Below are 25,467 nucleotides of genomic sequence, written 5' to 3' on the forward strand. Positions count from 1 at the left end.
AATGTACAAGTTTCAGATTATTTTCTTCATCTCTGACTTTTTTCTTTTCTTTATTTGATGAAAAGAAGACGTTTTCGTTTTTCTTAAAATCTAAAGAGTACTTCTAGGTGCATTAACAGTGGTCAGAGAACAAGAGGTCATACACACGAAAATAGATATCTTATATTTAGGGATATAAAATAAAATTGCCGATACCACCTATTAATCCTCCTCTAAATAAAGGCAAGAGGAAACCAAACAGATACAGAGACACACACTCAAAAACCCAGACTCCCAGAGCTCACAGCCTACTGGAGAAAGGTGCAAAGGGAAGCAAGATCCTTGGTATAAATGTCACCCTGTCGATGAAGGAAGACAGTACTAAAACTAAATGAGCAAGAAGGTCAGATTCACGTTTTCAGCAACACAAAGATACAGACATCTAAATCTCTAACTGACAAACAAACACAAAGAAATTGACTACTGCAGCTATGACTAATAAACAGCAGAGTCGAAGAAAATAACACCAGATAGGATTTCCTGGTTTCTGAGTTAAATGTATTATAAATTTAGAAATGGAGTACCCAATGGAGCCTGGAAGTTCTACCCACAGCTGCTTCAAATCTGGCCAGAAACATTTTACAAGCACGCTGCTCTGTGACTCCCTATTCAAAATGCTCTCCCCTGTGCTTTGGCATTTAACTCTTGTAGTGTGCTTGCAATTACCAAAAAAAAAAAAAAAAAATCAAACTGGTTTTGTGATTCATAGCACAGATGAGAGCTTAGGAAACTGAAAGAAAACTGTGCTTAAAGTACAAAAAGAAACTTATAAGTCATTATTTTCATTTTTTATTAGTTTTATCTGAAAAAGTATTTTTTATTAAGTCAGAGCCCAGTTATTAATATTGTCCACACTGTATCATCCTACTGTTTCCTACTGAATTTTAAACTTGAGGACAAAACCTTGTTCTAACCTTTAATAAGCACAATCACCTGGAAACATGGAAAAGTGGCTTTGGAACCACAGAGACTCCACTGCAGGAGCTTCCCTCTGCCAGACAGGAGATGGGTACACAGGAAGACACAGCTAGTAATCACCACTGCTAGGTTCTGAACACAGGGTTTGCCGGGCAGAATACTCAGTAGCATCCACTGAGGAGATGTTTATTAAGCGTCAGTTCTGAGCAGGAACTACCGATATGCTGAGTCCGCAGTAACAATCAAGACGTGTCCTTTTCCCATCTACTTTACACTGATACAATATGCAGAACGAAACGCTGTTGAGCAGTCTCAAATTGAACGCAGGCTCTTTCTGTTTCTGGGTATAGCCAGGCTCCCAATCAAATATGAAACCCATACTATGAATATAACTCTGCTTTCTCTTCTTGGTGAACTTCTCAACTATACCTGATGTGGAGAATACCATGATTTTTCAAAAAGGGACCTGGTATCAGACTGATGAGACCTGCCATCCTCAACTTTCTCTAATCTCTATATGCTCAATCCAAATACTAGTACAGATAAAGGTATAAATTAAGATTTTTGTGGAAAGTGTTTTTCCTAACAAGCTACATTTGGAGTAGGTCTCCAAATTCCTTATCTCTGCCAGGCTGCAGTGTCTATTCACAGTAAGAAAAGTTCTTCTAACTGCTCATTAATTGAAACAAACATGGGTCCTCCTGAACGCTATCATTTGTACTTGATAAAGCTATATGTTCAATAATTGGGTAAGAACAATTAAATGATCTAAAAGTTTTTAATTATCCCTTTAATTCTGTTTCTAAGACCAACATGGTACTAATCTCCTCTGCGTCAAGGAGCAGCATCAGCATGTGAATAGGTTAAAATAGTTTAAAATCATATGCACATGAATGCAAATAAGTTTAAAATCAAATACAAACAACCATGATAAACATACCCTAGAAGCACATACACCACTTCTATGTAAACATATTCATGTGCCACAGAGACATGTCCCTTCTGAAGATTGACAGCCTCTACATAAGTGGATCAGCCTATGTACACACACTAACGATTTCTGGAAAAAGTATGATACATTCAAACTGAAACTGCGAACACAAAGTTTCAAAAACATGTAACTTTTGAAGCACTGCCATGTGTGCTAAGATCCACTAATGTTAGAATCCTTTAAGCCTGACCTTAAAGAGTTAAACGCCTCATCATTCTGGAATCCACCCTGGTCTGTCAGGGCTCCTTGACTGTAGGAGCTGTGACCTCTCCTCTCTACCTCCAACCTCATGAAGCCTTGCCCCCATCTCAAACGTGCACTCCTGCGAAAGCTGCACTGGAGGCCTGCGAGTCTCACCCTGCAAAGGCGCTTCCAGCGCCTAGGCCCACTCCCACCAGGACAGCGTCACCTTACTTCTTAGTGGTTTATTTGTGAGTATGACATCTTGAAAGCAGAGGATATCATCGTTGTTCCCCTCTCTATCATGATGTTTAACATAATGTTCAAGCAATAACTTATTCCAGCCATCTGAAGCCCACTACATGTTAGAAAATCAAGAAAGACAACATGATCCTCTTGGATCTTAAATATTAATGTCAATTATGTTAACAACATTGGCACATGATATCAAAGTTAAAAATGTATACTCAGACACTTCATGTATGATATTTAAATGATTTAATATTTGAATAATGAGAAAAATTTTAAGAAATATAAAGGAAAGACTATAGTAATAAAATCTGTTTTAAAAAGGTCTTAAAGGTTCAAAATCAAAGCCCCAGCTATTTGAGAGGCTGAAGCAGGAGGACTGCAAGTTGGAATCCAGTCTCAGTTACTTAGCAATACCTTGTCTTTTAAAAAAAAAAAAAAAAAAGGCTAGGGATGTAGGGATGTAGCTCAATGGTGGAGCTCCTCTAGGTTCAACCTCCAGTACCACAAAAAGAAAAAAAAAAAAAAACCATAGGTAGGAGAGAAGTCACTTTGATTTTCCCTCCTCAGAGATACTCTGAAAATAAGTAACTGTGTTAAGGTATGATTCATGTTTGCTCAGATCTGATAACAGTATTTCTGCAAGTCAATTTCTGTCACAATTAAGCACACAAATTTTAGATCAATGCATGCAATATAAAGGAATGGGATTTGCCACACAGGTAAACACTACTATTATTATTCAAACTGTGTTAATGTATATTGAAAGCATCCAGAAGACAACACAGGAGACCTGCATATCTAAATGTGCAAGCTTCCATAGAAACAACAATTACTAGCAGTCCCTTCTGATGGAGATGAGGAAGACACTCAACAGGATTCTACAGACATGGGTTCTGAAAGCCTTTCTGCCACTTGCCTGCCTCTCTGAACCCTGTTCTTTTGATTTAGAAAATGAAGACAATTTCTGCCCTGCCTACTACTGAGTCCTGATTTCTGGAGATGTGGGTAAACCTCCTTCATCTCCCCTCTATCCGAAAGCAGGAACTCATTTAAGGGTCCAGGGCAAAATGAACTACCATGAATAAAATCAGACCTATTTAATCCTTTCATGCAAAATGTTTGTTGAGCATTTTGGACATGTCAAGCGATGTTTTGGCAGTCTGAGACCCAAGTAACACAAGGACTGAGTCCTCATAAAGCTTCCAACTGGAGAATGGACGGTGCCTTAAGAAAGAAAAGCAAAGGATGATGAACGGTCCTGGAAAGGGACTTGGGCTCACAGGCCAACATTCCACTGACCTGTTTTCAACTCTGCTTCTCAGACCTTGAGGGCGACAGGCTAAGGGCACCCCTGCCCACGAGCACTGCTCCTCTCAGAAAGCTAAGAGGGCACAGGCCTAGCTCCAAGGTTGCCGCTCCATATCCTCTGTACCCAGGCCCAGCTAGGTTAGTAACAAAGCGGAGCCACGGTCTTTAATGAAGTAAGCGCCCTACCAGTGAGTTACCCCCAGTCCTGAACCAGGTGTTCTGAAGGCCCAGGCCAAATGAGAAACACACAGGAACTAGAGATGCCAATCAATCCCAAATACCAAGAGTGCATTCAGTGGTCAAGTGCAGTACCCGTGAGAGCACTGTGGTGGGAGTCCTGTGAAGTGCTGTGTAAACGCCATCGCCACCGTTGTCTGTAGCCCTATTTCATACAATCTGTGCTTAATTACAGCACCAAGCAATAGTTGGTATTTTAAAAATTAATCTATGCAAAAGGTGAATCTATTAAAATAGATTATATAAAAATTAATGTATTATAGGAAATCTTACACTTAAAACAATAAGTTTCCTGCAATAAGCAAAAAAGGCGTCTAGATGAAGATAAGACTGATAAAAAGTAAGTAGACAGAGAGCGAGTTCCTACCACCTCTGTAAATGAGCCCTCCTGGCACCTGTGTGGGCAGGCGCGGCCCTTCCGCAGGCACGCCAGACTTCTCGCCTCCCTCTGCTCCTCTGGCTGGAACATCCTTCTGCCCGGTACAGATATGGCAGGCTCTCCCTCCTCCTTCGAGGCCCGAGGCGAGGGGCAGCCTCTCTCCCGGGAGGTCACGACTTCCATAGAGCCTCCAGCACTGCCTGGTACAGCATTTTTTAAAACACCTGTTACATGTTAGTCACTGTTTTAGTTGCTGGGGGGACAGCAATGAGAAAGGCACTGTTTACATGGGGTGATGGTCTCCAGGGACAGAAGATTAATGGATTAAATGTCAGAACCCCAGAGTCCCTTCTGAGGAGAAGTGAACTGGCACAGAGGGCAGCTCAGGGGGAGAGCAGAGGCACTGTGTGCACGGCACTCTCTACACTGCACATACAAGTCTCCTGCACACGTCCTAGTGACAAGTGTCTCAGGTCAAGAGCTGCCTGTTGCTCATCTCCATGCGCCCAGCAGTCAGCACAGCATTAACAAACCACAACTGGAAAACAGTGGTCGTGGCCAACTTTTACTGAATGCTACTCCCTGTTATCAATGTGCTTCACGCTTCCAGCGCACTTAACCTTTGCAGCAACTCTCGAGGTGATTATTTACACCATCGGCCATATTTTACCTTAAATGAGGAAATGAAGACAATGACAAGGCCTCAGGCTCTAGAAGAGCACCCCAGCTCTGGAGGCAGCATGAGGCAGGCACAGGAGGGTGGCAGAGGCAGGGCAGGGGAAAAGTCGAGCAGGGCCCGAATTCAGAGTGTGACTGCCACTCAGTGCTCCAGACGACTCACTTCCAAAGACTGACTAGTTTCAAAGAAACCAAAGTCCAGAAAATGCCCTCTACCCCAGAGCCACAACCGCGCTTCACCACCCCAGGGCCAGGCAAGCTCGGCCCCACCTCGCGCTGCCTTTCCCGCCACCATCCGTCAGTGGCTGAGATTCCTGCTGCACAGCAAGGTGACGACAAGGATCACTGGCTTGCAGACAGGTCTGTCCACAGTACCACACACTTAACTATAAAGGAAGAGCCAGCAACCTGCAGACATGGGCGGGGGCCAAGATGCTTAGTTAGTAAATACAACACTGCAATAGAGAAAACCCACCAAGTTTGACCCTTCGTCACCGAGAGGGGGAGAGCAGAGAAAGACTTGGTGTCTAAAAGTGCTATGAGAAGGGAGGACTCACCAGGCATGAACAAGCTGGTATAGTAACAAAGCCCCGCCACTCTCTCAATACTTTCCCCAAGATTTATGGAATTAATTCAAGTGGTAATGCTGAATATGCAAAAGTGAAGCAAAAATCGGGGAGTAAGGTGCACCCTTCAGGGCAAAAGGACCCAAGTCCTGAAGTCAAAACAGTTTGGTTTTAATCTTGCCCTGCTGCACATTAGTAAACTCTAGAACTTCAGATTCATTACCTAGCAAATGGGGGTACGGATATCTGAATAAACCTTGGCATATATTAAATAAAATAATGCGTAAAAAGACTGGAATTATTATATGTGTGATAAACGGCGGCTACCAACGTCACTGCTGCATGTTTTGTATCTGAGGGTGGAATATCCCAGGACAAGTGACATGACGTTGGTAGGCCACGCCTTCTCCTTGGTAAGCCCTCACCTCTGCCACGGCCTAAGCAGTCCTCTCCTCCACTTCCCCTGTACTGACCGCTGGTGTAAGTCACCGGGCAACAGTCCCTGCCTTCTGACACCTGCTCCACTGTCACCTACCATTTCATTCTTATTCTTTTTATACCTCGCTTACCCACCTAGTGTAGGGAGTTTGTAAAGCCATGAACCACGCAGCTTTAAAACAAAATGAAACAAATTCAAGTTCTCACTCCACTGTTACACTAGGTAGCCCGAGGACGTCCTTAGCACTTCTGATGCTCACTGTCCCTAACTACTCAGCAGAGACACTGATGCTACCTAGAGGGACTGAGGAAACCATGTGCCAAATCCCCGCACCACACAAACCCGCCATAAGGCCTCGCAGAGAGCAGGGCAGAAATGCACAGCTGGTTTGATAGGGAAGCTTTGAACTTGTAGTAGTTCATAGATCAGGTTCTCCTTGAAGTTAAGGATGCTCATTTCCACTTCACAGACAGCAGCACATTAAGAGTAGATAAGACTATTTTGGGGAAAACAAGAGCAGTAATTAAGGACAAGCACTATAAATATTTACTAAGGCTGATATGGTCTACCAGCATCTAAAAAGTAGAGTGGTAGAAGGAAGAAAAAAAGGAGAAAAGCAATCAAGTTGGCTGATTAACTACCTGACATTTTACATCTGATACTAAAAACCCTTCTACAAATACTCTGACAGATACTCTGAATATTACCCAGACAAGGCCTCACTGTAGAGGAGGCAAGAGAAATTACCTCTTAATCCCCTGTGATTTAACAGGAAGAATATGGATCTGGAAGCAGGACTGATGAAGTCCAAAGCATCTAGTTACAAGTTAGCCCAGTGACCTCAGGCCGGTCACAACTTCTAGGGGAGCCTGTTTCCTCACCTGTAAAATGGAATTTATGTCAATCATCTCAGGCAGCTATTCTGACTATTGGAAAAACCATGGTCTATAAATGCCCTGGCAGAAAGTATGATGCTTAACAAGAACTCCACAAATCATATCTCGTTATTAGTAGTGATTATGTGACAGTGGCAAATCATGTAATGTCTCCAAGACCCCTGATGTATAATTTGAGATAATGAAATAGTGCATCCTTAAAACCAGGCTGCAGATACACCAGGCACTGGACAAACATGGGTTCCTGCTGCAGGCCCCAAAATCCCTGTGGTCAGCAGAACAACCTCTCCCCTCAAAGACACATGTACCCTGACCTCCAGAGTCTGGGAATATCAAGTTACATGGCAAAGGAGAGTCGCAGTTGCTAGTCAGCTGCCCTGACATGGAGAGATGACACGGGATGATCCAGGTGAGCTCAGTGCAGTCACAGGACCTCACAAATGGAAGAGAAAGAACAGAGGGAAGGGAGGGTGGCAGCCTGGAGAGGACGCAGTCTGTGCTGCAGCCCTGCCCACGCCTGTGGCAGCTCCCAGAAGCAGGGGCAGCCCGGAGCCTCCAGAGAGGAGCAGAGCTGTGTCTGCACGCTGCTGCTCCCGAGACTCCTCACCTCCAGGACCGTAAGATGATAAGGCATGAGCTTGAGACAATTTGTAATGGCATCCGAAGGACCTAACCTGCTCTCCAGCTTTCTAGGCTCTATCCACTTGTTTTTGGTACTGGGGGTGAGCTCAGGTTTGCTCTATGACTGAGTTTTATTCCGGGCCCCTTTTCTTTTTATTTTGAAACAGGGTCTTGCCAGGTTGCCCAGACTGGCCTCAAGATTCCTGTCCTCCTGTCTCGGCCTCCTGAAGTCACTGGGATTACAAGTGTGTAGCACATAGCTGACTTTAGTTCCATTTATTTAAATGGATCCCAAAGAACATCTAAATACAAAAATATTTTAAAAACAAAAAAAAGATGCTCTCTACATAGATGCTAAAATGAAATCTCTTGACATCACTTCTTACTCAACTGAAATTAAGTTGTGATTTTTTCCTTAACAGGGCTTGATTCCAGGTCTTTGCCATAAACATGTTAGAGGATGTAACATGATATATAAACTGAGTCACTAAAACTCTGGACCGACAGTGTGAAATAATTCACAGCACAGAAGTTCCTGGTACTACAGGTTATCAGAAGCCACATGGGCCACCAGTGTGGACGTCAGGCAGCCTGAAGCACACTGCATGTCAGCTTCTACTGCAGCCTGGATATGGCTTGTCTTCCAAAGGCTCGAGTTCCAGAACTAAGGCCCCAGTGTGGCAATGTTGATACTGTAGGAAAGCTCTTTCGTTTCTGTTTTTGTGTTTGCTGGGGGGCAGCGGAAGGTGATTGACTGGGTCAGGCTCTGCCATGGATGGATTCATGCCACCTGTCTGGAGTGGGTTAGACAACATGTGATTAGATTAGTTCTCTTAAGCACAGGCTCTTCAAAGGAAGGCCATTGCAAGCACTGAGCCCCGTGGCATGCACTGGATTCCCTTCCTTCCCCATGTTGTGACCTAGTCAAGAGACCCTCAGCAGGATGCTGGCACAGGCTGGTTAGGCTCTCCAGTCACCAGAGCCATGAGCCACACAGACCTTTTTATTTGATAGGTCACTCAGTCTCAGGTATTTTGATATAGCAGCACAAAATGACCATGAAAGAACTCAAAGCAAAGTCTGTAATTCAAAATCTATTCTGAATATCATGACTTTACTCAGAAAACACAGTTTCCTTTATATATATGTGATAGCAGTTGAGACCAGTATTTTCTCTCTGAATAAGGACTCCAAGTCAAGATAGGTAGAAAAGTTTATTACTGATATTTTTCAAACAGATGGCAAGAGTAGCTTGGAAAGGCAACTTTTACAAGTTACTCAAGCAGACACTGACAACTTGAAAGTGAATTAAATGAACTATGAGACTGTGAACTATGAACTAACAATTCACTAATTCCTAGGTTCTGTAGGCAAAGGAGTTAAAAACCCATCAGTCATTTGGTCAAGTCTACTAAAGATAACAAGGATCCCTGCTGGCCCCTCCCCCCAATCCTAACATCACCACAAATGAGACAGAACTGAGGCCATGCTCTTGGACTCTTCTGGGACTCCATGCTGGGTCAGAAACTACAAGGTGGCTCCCACGTGGGAGTAGGCAAGAGGCTAAAAAGCTGTCTTCTGAAAAGGGGATTCTTTTCTGGGCTGTCTCCAGAAACCCCTTTTTGGCCCATTTTATCATGTGACTGTTGCAATTAAACCCAGAGCACCACCGATTTTGGATGAGGCTCCTACCATTTGCTCAAAAAGGTGACCCAGGACGAGGGTGCAACCCAAGAGAGCCGCAACATGAAGCAGACAGCAGGGTCTGCTCCCACGCTGAGCCCTGACCGAAGGGAGCTGGAGACATCTGCTGCAATTCAACATCGAAAGGTCCATGGCAAAGTCCTTCCGTGACCACAGGGGTCTGCCTGCCTAGAATGCTGTCCCTGCACTCGACACACACTGCCAAGGACCCTCTTGGTCAGGACATGGTCCTTGTTCCAGGACCTGGAGATATGGGGCCACAGGACCAGCCGAGCTGTAGTCAACCAATCAATAACATCCACGTGAAAAGTAGCAATTTCTTCAGGGACATGCTGGTGAGGACGAGAAGTCACAGAGCACGACATTTAAATTTAGTGTCCTGGGAAAGCATGAACCCAACTCCAGGTCAATTTGGACGGCCTGTGGTCACTGGTGAAGAGAAGCTGTCAGGAGCCGTTAAGCCTGTGAGAAGTCTCCCACAAATCCTGTGCTCTTTGTAGTAAGGGATGGGGAGGCGATCGAGGGCAGATACAATTCAGTGCATGATGTACGTGTGCACGGAGAGGACACAGTGAAACCCACCAAATTCACAATTTATGTGACTGATAATCATAATAAAGGAGAGCATACAGGGATCCTATTTTGCCTCAGTATCAGTGGCAATCGTAAAGTTCAAGTTTCGTACTTAAAAAGAGAAATAAATCACAAAAGAAAGAGAAGAAAGACTTTTAAAACAAACAATTTTTAGTGTAATTTAACAGGATCACACACTTTTGTTCAATTTTTTGTTCTGCAGTACTAAGGACTCAACCCAGAGCCTCACATATGCTATACAAGCACTTCACCACTGAGCTACATTCCCAGCGCTCGCTATTTTACTAAATTGAGACAGGGTTTCACTAAATTGCTGAGGCTGCCTCAAACTTGCATCCTATGCCTTAGCCTCCCAAGTAGCTGAGGTCCAGGTGTGTGCTACCACACTGGGGTCACACACTCTTTATGAAGTCACTTAACTAAGGAAACGACTGGGTTTCTTTTCCTTTGCCCAACCCTTCAGTGTTCACATGGCAGTGAGGATTCTTTCCCTTGTCCTTTTCTCTCTTGACCCAATGTGCACCCTGGGCAAGCTCATCCTCAACCTGGGCTTCAAATAGAGGATGGTGCCTTTCAATGAAAGTAAACTCCAGAAAGACTACATATGTAACTGGACTCACACAATTTAAAACCTTTTCAACTTGCATTGTTCAGCATCCCAAATGGTATTTCAAAGACACAAAGCTGACCATGTCAATCTCTTGCATTCGATCTTCCACCGTGTTCCCGGATCTTAAAATGCACACATTCCTCAGCCATCCATGAGGCCCTCTGCATTCTGGCCCCTCCCTATCTCTCTTGCCCATTTCTCAACACTTCCTGCTTTCACGTCATACTCCAAAGGGAGCAGAGGAAGGTGCCCTCACATACATCATTCATTCAACAAATACTGAGCATTTCTCATAAGCTGGGCATAGTTCTGGGCACTGGAGACCTAGCAGCCAAGGTTCCAACTCTCAGGAGCTGGAGTATAATTATGCACCGTCTTAATGCATGTCACTAAATGCTCACCATAGGTCTGGGAGGTAGTCAGAATCATGCCTGCTTTATAAGCTGAGACACCTGAGCTCAAAAAAGTGGTAGGGTGATCTCCCACAAGGTCTGAATCTCAGCCCCAAAGCCCAGCACACATGTCTGAGAAATGGCAGATCTCACCTCAAAATCAATAAGTGAAAACTCAAATAAAAGGAAAATATCCTTTTTCAGTCTTCCTTCACCAAACCATACAAAGAGAATGAATTCATTGCCTTCATCCAAAGGAAGAAACTTGGACCAGTTAGCTATTTGTTCCACAAACACTTAGGGAGTGCCCACTAGCTGCTGGGCTGAGCTCTGGGTACTGAGTACTGCAGAGTGAACCAAAGACTATGAGTCAGATTTCCAGCCTGTCAGGGGCCTGGGTTTCCAGGACAGAAACAACTCCCAGCAAAGCATGGCGGTCGAGTGGGACAAATGCAAAGATGGAGACGAAGAGGAGGGCACGGCACCGGGCCCTGGGAGTGCAGAGAGGGAGAATAGCAGCGCAGACACCGCACATCCTGCACCAGGACCCTGCAGTCCTGCAGTCTCGGTGATGCCAGGAGAGAGGCTCCGAGAAGCGAACCGCTTGGGTCACAGCTGCGCCCGCCACTCTGGTGCCCAGGATGTTTCACTAACACATCAGGAGCCATTTCTAAGTCTCTTCCCCCTCCCCCAGCTGGGATAATGCACACACAGTACCCCGCATTTGTCTTTGGATAGCACTTACCCACCCTGCAATATAAATGTCTTTTAATTTGGCTGCTTCCTACTGAGCTGAAAACACTTTATGCAGGGATAAAGGACTACCCAGCCCGTGTTCCAGCACTACCCAGGATAAGCACATGGTCCTCACTAAGAACCAGAAACTGCTCCAGTCTGGAGGAGCCTGGAGAAACAGCCACCCTACACTTTCCTCCCTAGAGGCACAACGCAAGTCCGAAGTCCTAATGGCAGATCATGCTCACCTTCCACCACGAGCTCACTCTGGACCCCACCAAACTCCGGTCGGCCAGCAGCCTTTTCCTGGGAGTAAAACTGTGGACAAGTCGGGAATTCACAAGACTCTCCTAAGTGTGCACGAACCTGAGGCATGTCTCCTCTGTGGCCAGTGCTCCGTGCTGGGCTCCATGAGGAAGGCAGCAAGACATGTGTCCTCTGGACCAATGACCTGGGGACGGAGGTGACCCACTTTTGAGTACCAAACAGTAAGTCAGGCGCTTTACACACACTCCCTGTGATGTGTGCAGGCGAAGGAGCTGATGCTCACAAAGCTCGTCACCGAAGTCACACACCACTCAAGGATGGGGAGCCTGCCCAGGGCAGAAAAGGAAGCCGTGACAGAACCATCCAGAATGCTACAGAGCACTGCCAAATTATGTAGCTGACTTCATTCTTCTTGCCCCTGTTCTTCTAAACTATTGCAGACTGCATAAAGGGTGGGGAATTATGGTTTCCTCTTGCCTGAATTTGGGGTATGTGTAAGCCTTACGTCCAGAAGTGGACAAAGTCCTTTCTCCATGTCTCTCTGTCATAAAGAGACACATGCTGAGGAGTAAGTTCCTTAGTATTTTTCATATAAACACAAGAAAACAAAAACCATTAAAAAAGGCAAAATCTCATGGGGCACCTCAAGACCTAGAAGACAAAATCAAAGCTGAGGAAGGAGGCTGCTTTGTCTTCCCAGGACCACAAACTGTCCAGCCACACAGACCTCTGAGAGCACTTCTCTGGATTCTAGAGAAGGGGCCACACTACAGTCTGACACAGAAATGCTGCTCACCAGCAAGTTTCAGACGGATTCAGATTTCTGGAATTTAAAGAACATGGAAGTGGCCGTTACATGCCTAACTTGCTCTCGAGTCACCGCAGACCCTGAGTTGGCACAGCTGCACAACGCACCCTGATGCTGTGATGCAGCCTCTGCTGCAAAGCGCCAGGTGCTTGGTTTCGTTTTCCGTGTCCATCAGCACCTCGAGGGCAGGCAGCAGGCACTGCCAAGAGGTGGCCTTTCCCCGGGGGCACACTCTCCTCTGAGAACCTGAGCGCTTCCTGATGAACTCCATCTGTCGCTGCTGTAAAGGATTCCTTTTCCTGAATAAGTTAGAGCAATAAATTACATAAGGAAAATCGTGAAGAAACAAATCTACCCTGTGACAATAAAAGGAGTATGATTTTGAGACTGACGCTGGAGGCCTGTCTTTCGGCTGAGGCTGCAGGAGAGTGTCTGACACCAGACCAGGGCAGGGGCAGGTGCCAGCCTGCATGCAGCACTGCCTCCACACAGGCCTTCCTAAACTCAGGCAACTGCTCTATCATGTAGCAAAAATGCCCTCATGAGTTTATGAACTTATTTTCTCAGTATTACTTTGTGTATTATAAAAGACTTTTATCTTACAAATAAGGATCTTAGTAAATTGACAAGTCACAGGAAACTGATGTCCAGAAGACCTATATAAAAGAAATGAATGGTCTGCAATACAAAGAGCTCACAATTACCATGTCGGTATTTTTATCACACACTAATTGTAGATAGCACTGGTGAAACAGAATTTTACCAAATTTGGTAATCAAGCCTGGTTCTTAGTCTCTAAGAGCAGGGTGGGATAAGCAGACTCAGTTCATGGCTAAAGCTAGCGTGCTGCTTTTTTTTTATAAAGATTTATCAGAACACAAACACTCTCATTCAATTACATACTGTCTAGAACTGCTTTTCCACTATACAGGCAGAGACTGAATACAATGTACACCCCAAAATACTTACTCCTTAGCCTTTACAGAGAAAGATTTCTGGCCCTAGGCTAAGAGATGAGCCTAGAGAGTGCAGATCTGCCAGTCACACCTCTGCTTCCAGATGTCTGGAGAAAAGGCCTAGAAGCAGACATACCCAGCCACCCAGACCTCGGTATCTAAACAATATTCCTGTCTAAAAGAAAACAGGTATCCATCAAGGAAGACACAGGTGATTCTAGGGCAGGCAGAGCACAGAGCACCAGAACAAAATGTTCTTGGAAAGTAAAACAAAACTTGAAAAATTAAAAATACAGAACTCTCTGGTGAACCTGAAAGATGGCTTCCGGCACAGCCTCAAACACCAGCCTCCACAGATGCTCCGTTCCTTGATGTAACATGGTATCATATTTACACGAAACCTATGCATACCTCCCATATCCTTTAAATCATCTCTCTTTATTTATAAAACCACTCCTCTAAATAAATAAATAAAATGCAAACATTACGTAAACAGTTGTTATACTGTGTTGTTTACAGAACAAGATAAAAAGTCTGTACATGTTTAATAAAGACTCAGTTTTTTCCCAAAATATTTTGGATCTAACATTGGTTGAATACACAGATGCAGAGCCCAGGCATACAAAAGCCTAAATGTGCTCAAGTGTGTGGGATAATCCTGTCAAAGGACCCAGGGGCCAGGGCTAAGGGCTCTCAATGGCCAAATCTGGGATAATTTGAGTATCAATTTATATAGTGATAATAAAAGATTATAGTCCATTGTATTAAAAAAAAGAACCCATGAATATCTTATAGACAAGAAAGGCAGATGGATCAATAGATAAACAGGAGGGAGGGAAGAAAGGAGAGAAAGAAAAGGAAAGAGAAGAGAAAGAGATCTACTGTCAGCAGAAAGCCAGTCAACAAAAATAAATGAAGGTGAAGTGAATGAGTTGGCAAATTGCCATTTTATAAACATCATGGTAACAGCAATGTTTCAGGGAAGCAACATGAGGCGCAGAATATTTGTCTCAAGGTACCTCCCCAGGAAAGTACTGATTCACCACAAAAGAAACCAGTTACATTACAATGGAGATATCTTGGCACACAGTAACCCAGCGACCAAACTGATCCCCAGTAACAGGGAGAGTGACACTGACATCATGTGCCCTGGTGGGTCTTCTGAGAAGACCACCTTCTCTGCAGCATTCCTGCCAAGAGTGCAGAACCTGAGTCCACCTTTCAGGAAACATCAGGCCACCCAAACCGAAAGACATTCTGCAAAAACTGACCTGTGTTCTTCTGAAACGCCTATCGTGAAAGGCAGTGGACAACAGAGGAGTTGCTCACAGAACACCCAAGGGGCCCTGACAACTCCAGGCAACACGCAACCTGAGCTGGGCCTTAACAGGCAACGATGCGGCCGCAGGCAACACCAGCCTGCGGGCAGCAGCTACTAGTGCTTTGCTGCTGCTAAACTTCTTAATTTTGATAACTGGCACTTAACACTCAAAGCCCTTCTGTAGACAGGTCTACCTCCACGCGGGTCAGGAACACGATGAAGACAGCAGCAGCAGCAACCGTCCACACGTACTGATTCCGCACCAGGCACGTCACCACACCACCCTTCACAGCTGAACGGCATGGAAATCCCCCAGGAATTTAGCTGTTTGTTTTTGATTTTTTATCACTATTTTGCAGACATGAAACAGGATGAAAGGGATTAATGCAGTCGACATCACAATACCAAGAAGTGGCAGAGCTGAGATAGGAACTCGTGCTTTGTCATAAATCTGTATTCTTCATTCTTCTTCTTAGCAAACAGTCTGAATCTGATTTCAGTATCATTTTCGATTAACCATGGCTTGCACATAGTAGGCAAGCAAGTGATAAAAGGGATTTTTCTAAGTGTTAGACTTCTGTTTGTATTCTGAGCCACTCAAACTGAGAGCAAAGTACCGAGGATAGAGGAGGCACAACAGACGGTAAGAGAAACCAGACCTAAAGAAAAGAAAAGAGCAGACAAGAAAGCAGGTCATCTACTGTACTGGTGGATAACGGTGAGCTGAAGTATGCAATTCAGATATGAAGAGGACCTGAGGAAAAGAGGCGCGTCATGATCTCATATTCTCATCAGCATCATCGTCACTTCACCTCAGTGACAAGCCACGATGAGACGGGCATCACTGCCACGTGCAGCAGTGGGAAAAGTGGCTGAGAGAAGTAAAGTAACTGGCTCAGAAGTAAAGCAACAAAGTCAGAAGTGCTAAATATTCAAGTTCAACAAGTAACAGTTGAATAAGTAAGTGAAACTTTTGAAATCTTGTGGATTCTTGATCCAGTGACCCCATATTCTGCCGTGGTAAAAATTACTAAAAATAGAATCATGGTTCTATCCAAACTTCTTCCTGGGTTTAGTGCCTGATGCTGACAAGTCCCTCAGCCCACCAGGACTCGAGTCAGCAGACAACGGAAGCAGGAAGCAGGACTTTCCACACCAGCTGACAATATCTTTTGTCACTGCTGTTTGCTTCCTTACACAAATCAGAGATTTTGACAAACAGTCCAATGCAATTTAACAGTGAGGATTATAATTTTCCCCCAAAACCTCATATTACAAAGCGGGTAGCCATAAGTCAGACTACCCTAACATCTTTGAGAATGTTTTTTCTTTAGGTCACAGTGATCCCTATAAGGTTAGCTCCATGATCTTGAATGAGTTATATAACCCTCTAAGCACCATGTCTTTATCTGTAGAATGAAAAAAACCAAACTAACTTCATTCACATAGTTGTCATCAGAACTAAAGGCAGAAACGTGCGAAAAGGAATCTAGCAACAGGGCACAGCACAACTCAGGAACTCAAGTCATTGCTTACAGCACAAAAACGTCATGGTTTTCCACAACAACAGTTAGAGAGTAACAATGCATGAAAATCAGAAGCAAGGCAAGCTGGCTCAGGAGACCAGCTTCCCTTCAGGAGTAGCTCCCGATGTGGGTGGAGAGGGTATCCCGGCTATGTGGAGCACCATCTAGTGGAGGAAAGGCAGAGCACCAGGGTGCGAACGGTATTGGAAGCAAAGCAGGAACATATGAAACTCACCCTTCTCCTTTTCTTCCCAAACAATTGCTCAGTGGGCACTCGAACCAACAGTGACCCCAAGTGTAAGATTTATACCAAAAAGAGGTCACAGAGGTTGCTGTCACATATTCCTTTATCAAAACTAAGGAAGAACATCAATAGGGTGCTAGGTACACCTTTTAAATCCTTAAAAAAGTAGCAGAGGCTGATTGGTGAAAAATCAAGGAATGTAAAAAAGTAGAAGAATCGACAGCTAACACATCCTGTGCTTGTGGAGGCTGCTAAGTGTCCAGACCTGATTTAATGCGTTAAGCTCTACAGTTAGAAGACTGCTGATGAAACTTCACGTGTTAATTGACGCTTCGGGTGCTGCGTCTTGAGTAGCATAATAAAAACCAGAGATGCTGCTAATTTTATACTAATGAAAGAAGCTTCCTAAAGAAGGACTTTCTTATTCAATATTTCTAGGACTGGAAAACTAAAATTATTCTAATATCATAAAATTACTCCAAGAATTACAACTAGATGATTTATGTATTAATAAAATATGCTTTAAGTCTGGAAGGTGATGCCAGTATTTATAATACCTGCCTCAGGGCACTATATAAAAATAGCTGTTTATTAAATACCTATTATGTGTTAGATGCTATACAAATGTCTAAAACAGCAGCCTTAGAAAGAGGCACCAGACCCGCAATCTTACTCATAGTGAAACTGAGGCTCCAAGAAACTAAGCTGCACAGACTAGAAAGCTGTCACCTCCTGTAATCATGTGACACTTTTCACACAATTTGTCCCTTGGTAAGCAAGGCTGTTCCCCCAAGTAAATACCATTCACCAGACTCTTCATGATGGCTCTGGTCAAAAAGTTTCTGTCCCTTGCCATGCCAGGCTCTGTCCCTCTGTACAGTACGCAATCTTCCTTGCTCACCAGATCACCAGTTCATCACCAGTTAACCTGAAGAGTTGAGTTATCAAAATCCCCCATGAAAATCAAACACAAAATCAGAAAGCTTCTACAGCTACCTGGTACTCACAAGTGAACTGCATAAAGTTAAGCAGATGACGATCTGAATCCTGGTTCACCCTTACTAGCTGTGGGCCCTTGGGTGAATTATTTGATCTTTCTGACCTCAGTTCTCTTATCTGCAAAATAAGATAGAAGGATTTACTCGTTTAAGAATGTTAGAGGAATTAAATGAAATAATATAGATAAGGCATGTAAACTAGAAAGGCTCTTTTGTTTTTTCAGTTGTCAATGGACCTTTATTTTATTTATTTATACGCGGTGCTGAGGATTGAACCCAGTGCCTCACACATGCCAGGCAAGCGCTCTTCCACTGAGCCACACCCTAGCCCTGGAAAGGCTCTTGATAAATGGTAGACACTATTACTAGCAATTACAAAGCAAGTACATTTAAACCTAACGCCCCTTCCAGAGAACCAAAACCACTATTTACAGGAATTATTTGCCTTGTACGTTGATTTTTTTTTTCTTCTTTGAGTCTATTTTTAGAGGACGGAGAATTTCTAAATATACCATAAACTGACTATAAATCTCTGATATACTCTCAACCATTTCTGTGATAAAGTATTAAACTACAAAAGGCTCTGTGCCTCCAAGAGGTTCCCTCAAGGTAACCAGAACCTTAGCAAGAATTTCATTTACAAACTTTCTATACAGGATGTTTTCCTATTTTCTCTTTGACCACTGAAATATATACATAATTAAAAACCCTTACCTGGCACTCCTGCTGAAAACTGAAAAATATTGCTGGAGAGCACAGGAAAAACAGTGAGCTTGTCTTTTTGGTAAAACACATTTTCAGAAACCTTTTTTTAAAAATTCATCACCACCAGTGGAAATTCCTAATGGTTTTTACTGTAATGAAACTTTTATTTAAAAACAATGTTGAGCAATGTCCTTTCATCTCTTTTGTTAAAGTATCCTATCAGAGCACTCTAGACTGATAAAATCTCAGCCTAGCTACTTACAAGCTGTGCACCTTCACTGAGCACGTTACCTTACATTTCTGAGCCTTAGATGCCTCATCTGAAAAAAATAAAAGAAGCTGGCAGGGACTGAAACCACCTACCCTGCAAGCCCTCCTGTGGACCACAGAGATGCCTCCACAACACCTGGCACAGGGGAGGCCCTCCCTGGGGCAGCTTTTATTATAATCATTATCCCCAATGCTGAGAAAGACCCTGCTTTTACTGCTTTACTAAAAAGTGGGAGCTGTTCTCTCTTTACTCAGTGGGGACGAGACAACAGGCAAAGGGGTCTTCTGACATCCATGTTGCCCTTGGCATTCAGTTTCCAATTTCAGTTGTCTCTCTGGCTTTGGGTTTCTGTTTTGCATTTGACATTGCAGTTTAACTCCTTCAATTCATAAGAAGGCTTATCTGGCATGTGACAAGGGTTTCCAAAATTCTGCTTTTACTCTGTCAAAAAAAAAAAAAATCTCATTCTAGGTTTAGGAAAGGAGAACTAATTGTACTAGAGAGCAATGGCTTAACAAGTTTCTCAAGAAAAAAATAAAAGCAAATAAACATCCTATTCAAAGAGATCTGACAGCATCTTCCCATCATCTCCTAGAGAAGGACCCCTATGGCTGTACCACAGTTAAAGAGCCCGCAAGACCCGCTTGTCTTAACACGCCTCTCATCAGACCCTGTCCCTGAAGCGTGCCCAGCTGTTACAGACTGATCCCAGCCCCAGCACTGGGGCTCTAAAACGCTCTGGCAAAGGGCTCTTGACTGTGCTGAATTCCATACAGACTCTCTATTTCCTCTATTTTTATAATTAAAAACAACAATGAAATGAAGACTGGAGTTCCAGTCACAAGGCTATATACCAAGAATATCAGGTGCTTTCACACAGAGATGTTCAGACCAGACTCCTCCTCCCAGCACAGAGAGATCCAACCAGTGTGCCCACGAGACTTAAGCACTCAGTGCCATGGGACCCCAGAACATGGGCAGTGGAACCCACTAGAGAGAAAAGGAAGTGGTCAGAGGAAACAGCAGCAATTTGGGGAGCCAAGCGTAAATGTGGATGCTGTATCATGTATCTTGCAATCCTGCAAGACCAAGAAGCAAAGAACAAGCTGCTCCTAGGAAGCCCAAGGATTTCCCTCTCCTCCTCTCGCTCCCGCACTCTATCACCAAGCTCTGACCAGGAACTTCACAAGTAGCCCTCCGAGCGTCTGGAGGGCACGTGAGACACACAATGGAGACCAAACTCAGAGACCAAACTCATGCGCTGATGTTTTATAAGCACGTCCCTCGGGCAAGTTACTCTGATTGTCAGTCTTGTTTCCTACCACTGAAACACTGGCACTATGTGGGGATGTTACCAGTATTAAGATTACAAAGATGACAGGGCAGGGAAGTGCCTCAGAATGTCCATACGCTGTCTTAGTTAGATCCAAATTATCTGGCCTCTAGATGTTTCAGAAGAGCAGTTGAAGGATTAATAAGACGCTCCTTAGGAAAGAGCACCTATAAGCCCCTCCTCTATCACAGACAGGACAGCAGGGTCTCAAAGCAGAGACTGTTTCTCCTCTCTACCTCTAGACCAGCCCAAAAGCCGAGCGTGGAAGGCTATCATTAAGCACCTAATTAATGTCCAAATGCCAAAACATTGAAGCAATCACTGGATCACTTTGTGTCATAATACACTATATAAAACTCAGAAATGGACTACCTAAAACTGAGTCATCACATCCATTTTCTTACAAAAACATACCAAAAAAGTTACAAATAAAAAAAAACTGATAAAACAATAAAAACAATTAACAATTAACCACATCCTCCTCTGGATGCAGCACAGACTCACACATCATAGCATGAAGGCATCCCACCCAAATAAAATTTGGCAATTCTCATTCTTGCTCCCTCATTTACCCAGTTGACAGCATTCAGGCAAATCAAAACTGTTTTCCTAAAGGAATCCCCAAAATAAAATGTTAGGCTACTGTGTCTCATGCATTACATAGAAATGCACATAGGACATGCATTCCTATGTTTATACATTCCCCCTTTATACATCTGAATGCCCCACATATATCCTAGGTAATGCTAAGCATCCTAATACTTGAGAAATTGATGTAATATAAAAAAATACTTATTTTGAAATCCCAACAAGAACTTTGTGAATCTGAACACAAACAAACCACACTTCCTCCTGTAACCAACAAGTAAATGTGCCTTGGCAGGGAATGAGCCACCAACCATATATTACATCAGATAATTAAAACACAGCGTTATGTCATCTTATTTAGTGGTTACTTGGCTTGGATTGAAAACCATCCAAACCAACACTGGAGATTTGGATTCAATTACAATGCATAGACATTTCTTAAAATGCTTTTTAGTAAGAGTCAGCACAACCCTACTAGCAAACACAGTATAAAACATGCAACACTACGCTCATCTCCAATTAACCTCCTAGCAAGAGATACAATTCAATTCAACCTACAGGCACGGGGGGGGGGGGGGGGGGGGGGGGGGGGGGGGGGCCAGGGGCACCCTGGGGGCAGGCAGTGGAGAGAATATATCAAAGTCTATTTGCTTTGATTCCATTTTAGCATCAGGTAAGCATTACCCTTTTGTTAGAGAAACAAATTCAATATTTGAGGGAGGGGGAAGAGATCCAGTTATCCTGAGAAACAAAAATAAAATCAGTAACTAATGCCCATCATGAGGACACAAATCAGGAAAAAGTAAAAAGGTCAATCTGTACTGGATAAGAGCACATCTCTTGATGTCATTCAGCTCAAGTTCTTAGTTAATGATTATTAGGAAAAAATAATTCAGCCACAAAGTTGATCGATGTTTATGAATACTGGATTTCTAAAATGTTAACTCATTACATCTCGTTTATTATTTTCATTTTCATAATTTGCTGATTAGTAAACAAAAAACTGGTTACAGAAAGGCTTTAATTCAAAAGTGCCTGTTGACCTGGCATTAAAATCCTGTACTCCAATGAACATTTGTTTTGTCAAAGAAGACAAGTACAAAAAAACTTTTTAAAAACTCAGGATAAGTCTTCCTAAGGACTCACGCTATTTACCTTATGTTTAAGTCAACCAGGAACAATCATATTAATTATGTTGATTTCTGCAGGGTTTTAAGTTAGCATGTGCAAACAGCTTCATTCCATCTTTGGGGAAGACACAAGCACAATGACCTTAAAGAAAGATGATTGGGATCAAATTGGGGGCTATCTAAAGTCTATTTAGCTGGGGTCCTCAGCTCCCTCCCAGAAAAGACACCAATATCTTGACTAACAGAGATGCACGTATGAGACAGAAATACATGTACATGTCAAGGTGTCTTGGAAATTTTAAAACACTAAGCAAGCATAAGGTATCGTTACCATTTGGAGAGGTTAATTATAAAATATATCTATTGCATGTCACAACACAGTAAAATAAAAGTTCACAATGCTGACCAACCATCCTTCAAGATTTAGTACCAGGTTAAGATTTAGTGCCGGGATAAGAATGACTTCTGAAAACAATACTTTCCTTAGAGGCAAACAATTAAAAACAAAGCTTAATGAGAATAAAAATGCTTTCATACAGGCAATAACAAGGATGGTCATCAGATCTAAAAATCAAACTTTCCTAACTAACATTCAAAGTCTGACTTCAGACACTATGCTTTAGAAAGGCACTTGTAATTTTGGAGTTATGTAACAGAGTATAATTAATATTTTAAATGACAGAGCTTTGCATTCTGGATAGCAGCCTAGAGTTTAAAGGAAACATTTAGTGTGAAGCCATCTAATTAACAGCATTAATGGGAGCATCTGAGGAACACCTCTCCTTTCACATGGGAGAAATGCACTTCTTACAAGAATTACACTTGTCATGAAAAGTAGGGTAATCAAGCTTAACACCCCAAAATCACTAAACGGCAACATTTCCCCAATATCTGTCTAAAGGAACTGGAAGCCATTATCACTTAAATAAAACACGAAAACCAAAAGAAGTGTGAATGTATTATCAACGCAATACTGGGGCAACATGACGCAGAAAATAATGCTGACTTATGAAATAAGATAACTCATTACACATTTAGTTAAACCTATTCATCAATTGAATACCCTGCAACTTTGATTCAGTTTCTTTATTGGAAAAGTGCACTTGCTGCCACAGTCCAGAATATTTCTAATGATCATGATCTCATACAACATACAAAGAAATTTCTTTCACAAGGCTGACAGCTCAACAGGCAACAAAAGATATATGTAAATGATAGAGCAAGGAGTACAACCCTAATTGCAGAACTGCTCAGAAGGGCACGGGAATAAAACTCACAATTCTTTTTCTTTAATTCCGGAATGCATGCCCATTACTTTTTCACAAGCCCTTTTTATTAAAGATATAAAAATAAGCATGCAATTAAAATAAAACGGGAGACCTCTGTGAACCTATTTCTGTTCAACAATCCAAATATGCTTAAGTGCTTGGAGACAGCCCGAGTCTTTCCACCATCCCCACCAGTCAACACAAGCGCTACTTCGTAGAACTGGTTTCGACAGGTACCGGAGGTCGTAGTTTCAAAATATAGAGCCCATACACAAATAGAATATGTCTGCCTCGTCTTTCATTTCCAACAATAAAAAAGCCAGGGCCAACATTAGGAGTAGCTGCCCCAATTTAAATAGGAAACCACAGGCTGTCACAGCACAGAGTGATTCCTGCAAATGGTGACAGATCTGACCAGATATTTCTGTCATTTCCCGGAGAAAAGCAGCCCTGTGTCCCCAGCCCGAATTCCTGTGAAGCACACATGCTGGATACAGGAGTAGTGGCTGCCCCCGGCAAGGAGGGCTGATTCACCGTCCACCCGCGGACGAGGCAGGGCGCCCAGCAGGGCACGCCAGGGGCACCTGTCCCGGGTAGGCGTGCCCCAGGAACCCAGATCCCACGCTCCGCACTTTCCGGTGCCAACACACCGCGCAGGCTGGAGGAGTGTGCAAAGGGCACTGGCAGCACAGGCTCCTCCGCCTGAACCCCAAGTCAGCCGCCAAGGGTCGCCCACCCGGAGCTTCCCAAAGACAGGGGGACAAGCCCAAAAGGGCTCTCCGCCCGCCTGCTCTCGCTCCGCCAGCCAAGGGCCGCCTGCGAGCCCGGCTCCGGAGCGCAGCCTGACCCGCCAGGGCAGCCACCTGCCCCGGGCAGCGGGAGGGTGGGCCGGGCACTGGGCTTCCCCTGGGACCCGGCCGCTCTCCTCTAAGGCGCTTCAGGTCTGACCAGAAGCCTCTTTCGAGGTCCCCAAACTTCACCAACAACCCAAGCACCTGTTCCCTTCACTCGTCCGCATTTGATCCCCGCACGTCCTTCCATTTTCCTGCAGTTCTTTCTTCAGCTCCCAGACACACCGAGCACCCGGTTCCCGAGTCCCCCTCCCCTCCAATGAGATCATTCAACCTCCTCCCCACGGAGCCCCCACCCAGAAGTTTCCCCTGGGTATCCCCGAGTCCCCAAAGATTCCCTGCAAGTCCTGTCCCAACGCCCCGGCCTCCCGCGTCCTTCCCGAGCCCCAGGTGCGCCTGCCCGTCTTCCCCAGGCGTCCCACCTTCGCCCCGGGCCCCGCCCAAACGCCCGGCGCCGACCGGGTCACCGCGGCGCCCCGAGTCCTCGCGCGGCAGCCCCGGCCTCTGCCCAGCGCGACTGGCCCCGCGGGCAGCTCTCGGCCGGCGCCCTCACCTTGGTTCACCAGGCGCAGGGCGTGCGTGAAGGAGGGGTCCAGAGAGTCCTTCTCCGCCATCAGCTCCGGCAGGTACTTCTCCTCCATGCTCGCCGGCCGCCCGGGCCCCGGACGCGGCCCCGCAGCCCGACCCGCGCGCGCCCCAGCGGCGCGGACCCGGCCAGACACCGCGGCGGCGGCCGAGCCGGGCGGGCGGGCGGCGGCGCGGGGCGGGCACCGGCCGCTCAGCCCGGTCCCCCGGCGCCCGAGAGCCCGCGCGGGCGGCCGCCGCCTCCGGGACGCGCCCCGCGCTGCGGGCGCCGGCGCGGTCAGGCGGGCCTCGGGCCGGGCGCGCGGCGCGCGCGGAGACCCAGACGCAGGCAGCCCGGCTCGCCAGCCAGCAGCGCCCGCCCCGAGCTCCGCCGCGACCCGCTCCGCGCGCCGCCCCGCGCACTCTGAGCCGCCGCGCGAGCGCCCCGCGCCCGCGCCCCGCCCGCCGCGCCGCGCCTGCGCGCTGCTGCCCAACCGCCCGGCGCGCGCCGCCTCGCGGGCCGCCCGGGATGCACCGGCTGGCGGGACCGGCGGGGGGGCGCGCAGGGCCGCCGCCCGCCTCCGGCCGTGGCCGCGCGGAGCCGCTCGACACTCTCAAGGTCTCGCCAGCCGCACAGGCCGGGAGACCGAGGCCCGGAGAGGTCGGGTGGCGCGCCAAGGTCACCCAGCCAGCTATCCCGCAGGCGGGACGAGGGCCGAGCCCGGAGGGAGCCCGGGTCGGCCGCAGCGGCTCTGAGGAAAGGCAGCGGACACCCTGCGCTTTACAGCTCGCTGGACTTCCCCAACTTATGTCGCTCTGCTGCCCACGCGTGTTTGCTGGAAAACGACGCCCCGTCCTTCCCCCTTGCCCGGGCTCTGAGTCCCGTCCTCCTGCGACCCGAGCGCCCGCCGAGGTCGGTTACATAAAGGCGCGCGCCCTTCAGTGCGCCTTTGTCATCCACCACTTGCTTGGCGTTGTCATTCTCTTCCCCCAAAACAGCTGTGGCTGGACTTGGTTGAGAGCGCAGCGCCGAACCGTCCCCAAGTGGACGCGTCGCACGTGGGTGCTGGAGTCCTCAGTCCCCTCTGCTCCCCCACC

At 45.6% G+C, this 25,467-nt stretch overlaps 1 protein-coding gene across 1 annotated transcript in view; it reads right to left on the reverse strand.

Moving 5' to 3' along the window:
* The window catches only part of Khdrbs3 (KH RNA binding domain containing, signal transduction associated 3), a 168,275-nt gene extending 143,698 nt beyond the window's left edge, over nucleotides 1-24,577 (reverse strand). Inside the window, exon 1 of the mRNA XM_047560381.1 lies at nucleotides 24,359-24,577. Coding sequence (XP_047416337.1) covers nucleotides 24,359-24,446 — 88 coding nt within the window. The 5' untranslated portion in view covers nucleotides 24,447-24,577. The remainder of the gene's footprint in view (nucleotides 1-24,358) is intronic.
* Nucleotides 24,578-25,467: the final 890 nt, after the last annotated feature.

This window comes from Sciurus carolinensis, chromosome 1, assembly GCF_902686445.1.
Source record: "Sciurus carolinensis chromosome 1, mSciCar1.2, whole genome shotgun sequence".
NCBI classification, from domain to species: Eukaryota; Metazoa; Chordata; class Mammalia; order Rodentia; family Sciuridae; genus Sciurus; species Sciurus carolinensis.